The sequence below is a fragment of the Euphorbia lathyris genome, chromosome 4 (genome assembly GCF_963576675.1).
Source record: "Euphorbia lathyris chromosome 4, ddEupLath1.1, whole genome shotgun sequence".
NCBI lineage: Eukaryota > Viridiplantae > Streptophyta > Magnoliopsida > Malpighiales > Euphorbiaceae > Euphorbia > Euphorbia lathyris.
This window is the reverse complement of record NC_088913.1, coordinates 59,042,887-59,045,325: the sequence shown is the minus strand read 5'-3', so window position 1 is coordinate 59,045,325 and position 2,439 is coordinate 59,042,887. Positions and strand designations below refer to the sequence as shown.

General features: G+C 37.9%; 1 protein-coding gene across 1 annotated transcript; it reads left to right on the top strand.

The window, feature by feature from the left end:
• The first annotated feature begins 329 nt into the window (after positions 1–329).
• Positions 330–1,974, top strand: LOC136227678 (stemmadenine O-acetyltransferase-like). Its single transcript, XM_066016406.1, has 2 exons — positions 330–829; positions 1,079–1,974. Exons 1-2 carry the CDS (start codon positions 359–361, stop codon positions 1,943–1,945), a joined length of 1,338 nt encoding a protein of 445 aa, XP_065872478.1. The 5' UTR covers positions 330–358; the 3' UTR covers positions 1,946–1,974.
• Positions 1,975–2,439: the final 465 nt, after the last annotated feature.

Here is a 2,439-nt window from a genome sequence, read left to right as displayed (position 1 = left end):
AAATAAATCTGCTGGAAGCAGAAACAGTTTCAACCATTTGTTATACAAAAACGACAGAGTTTTAGATTTGAAAGAGAAAAAACTTTAATGCGGAATAATATCAGCTCAAAGAGACAAACGATGATTCACAGAGTTGATGCGTGGTGTTCATGAACTGCAACCAAATTAAATGAAGATAAGAAGGACAGCTTCTGACATTATAAATTGTAGGTTAATAAATACAAGTTCAAAATATCATATAGCTCATGATGCTTTTTTTTTCCTTTATAAAATCGGCACAAACTAATGATTTTACACCATTTCTCTCATCTTGCTCCCGATTAATCTAAGCTCTCTAGGAATTTCAACTGTTGAAAAAATGGAAATTGAAATTCTTTCAAAAGAATTCATAAAACCATCATCCCAATCTATTCTCCAAAAAAAACCCCACAGACTCTCTCTTTTTGATCAACTTACACCCACAGCATATACACCATTAGTAGTGTTCTACCCCAAGGATGATCTAAATTCTGATTCCAATCTTACACTCAAAAACCTCAAGAATTCTCTATCAGAAACCCTCAATCTCTTCTACCCTTTGTCAGGAAGAATCACAGACAATTTCCACATTCATCAATTCAACGAAGGTGCTCTCTTCATTCAAGCTCAAACAAAAATCCGTATGCTTGATCTCATCAAACACCATGAAATTGAGAAGTTGAATGATTTAGTTTCATTTAAACCTTTTAGGAAGGAAATTGAAACCAACATACCTGTATTCGGAGTCCAATTTACACGCTTCAGCTGCGGAGGAATATCCATAGGTATGTCTGGATCACACAAGCGGATTGTAACACCCTGGTCCAACACCATGTAGATATTGTCCGCTCTGGCCCAATTCCAACACATTGGACTTCACGGCTTTAAAACGCGTCTGCATGTATTGGATTCACATTTTACTAATAAGCCCCAATCACTCCCTCTCCATTTCCGATGTGGGATTCAGTTCATTCCTGCCCCCATCGCCATCCCTTACGGCCGCTCCTTGCTCAGGCCTTCTTACCCCGGCGGTCCCACTCCGGACCGGGTCGTTACACAGATGGATGGACCTACAGGGAAGGCATTTTTCGAGTCATGGGCTAGTATTTGCAGGGGGGATTTGAACGGTATTGTTCACCCGAATCTCGAACAAGCGTCTGAGTATTTCCCGCCGAGAGTTTCACTTCCGGAAAATCATTTATCTTTAATGGAAAGCTTATGGTTTACAGAGGCTAATTATGTAACAAGGAGGTTTGTGTTTAGTGGTCAAGCAACGGCAACTTTGAGAGAAAAAGCAAAAGGAAAGATCGAAACGAAGCCGTCCAAGATTGAAACACTGTCCTGTTTCATATGGAAATGTTGTATGAAAGCATCCAAGGCTTGTTCAGGGTCAGTGAAGCCATCAATTTTGGTGGAAGCAGTGAATCTCCGGCCTCTGACGAAGCCTCCGATGTCTAATTCATCGACGGGAAATGTTTTCTGGTGGGCGACAGCCGTAGCTGATCCTAATGATGAGGAGAAGACGGAGTTGGATGAACTGATGAAGTTGTTAAGTGAAGCTATTGCAGTGTATAAGACTGATTATACAGAGAGTATTCAAGGTAGTGATGGGTTTGAAACGATGTCGGATTATTGCAGCCAGTTAGAAGGTTTATTTAACCTTGAGAAGCCAGATATATTTGCATTTACAACATGGTGTTATCTCGGGTTTAATAAGCTTAATTTTGGATGGGGAGAACCATTTTGGACTGGTATTTTAGGAAGAGTTGGACCATCTTTTAGGAATCTTATCATATTTATTGAAACTAAAGATGGTAAAGGGATAGAGGCATGGATTACATTAGATCAACAAAAGATGGCTCTTTTGGAACATGATTCTGAATTCTTAGCATTTGCTTCTCCAAATCCCACCATTTCAAGCCTTTGAATGTACCTAAATAAGATTTATCAGTTCCAAGTTTACGCTTATATGGTTATTACTTATTAATGTAATGTAATGTAAGCATTAATGTATATAAACATCAAGGGGTAGAATAGTAATGGACATTGTAATTTTTCGTATAAATACATTGTAATATCACTATTATAAATAAGAGTGTTTATTATATTTTACACTTGTCTCATTTCTTATGGTATGATGATATGAGAGCAAATTGTTTTACCCTCAAAGTTCTACTAAAAATTCATTATCTCTACTAGACTTATTTTGTAATTTTACATTCCTATCTCTAAATTGAATAGAATACGATGGCAGTTACTTTTCCCTAAATCACACGCTTGGCATATCGTATATTTGGAAGAGCAGCTACATCTTGTGCGTGGTTTCGAGAATGAAATCCTCTTTTCCTGCTCAACTTTATTGTGTTTCGCTCCATCGCAAGGTTTTGATTTTCTAAGGCTCCATATCTTCTTCTTCCTTGA

What these genes read in the sequence shown, in the direction of transcription:
- LOC136227678 (XM_066016406.1), top strand. Translation starts at nt 359, where the DNA reads ATGGAAATTGAAATTCTTTCAAAAGAATTCATAAAACCATCATCCCAA. An exon ending in CTGGATCACACAAGCGGATT is followed by an intron (nt 830 to 1,078) that starts GTAACACCCTGG and finishes GTCGTTACACAG; the next exon opens with ATGGATGGACCTACAGGGAA.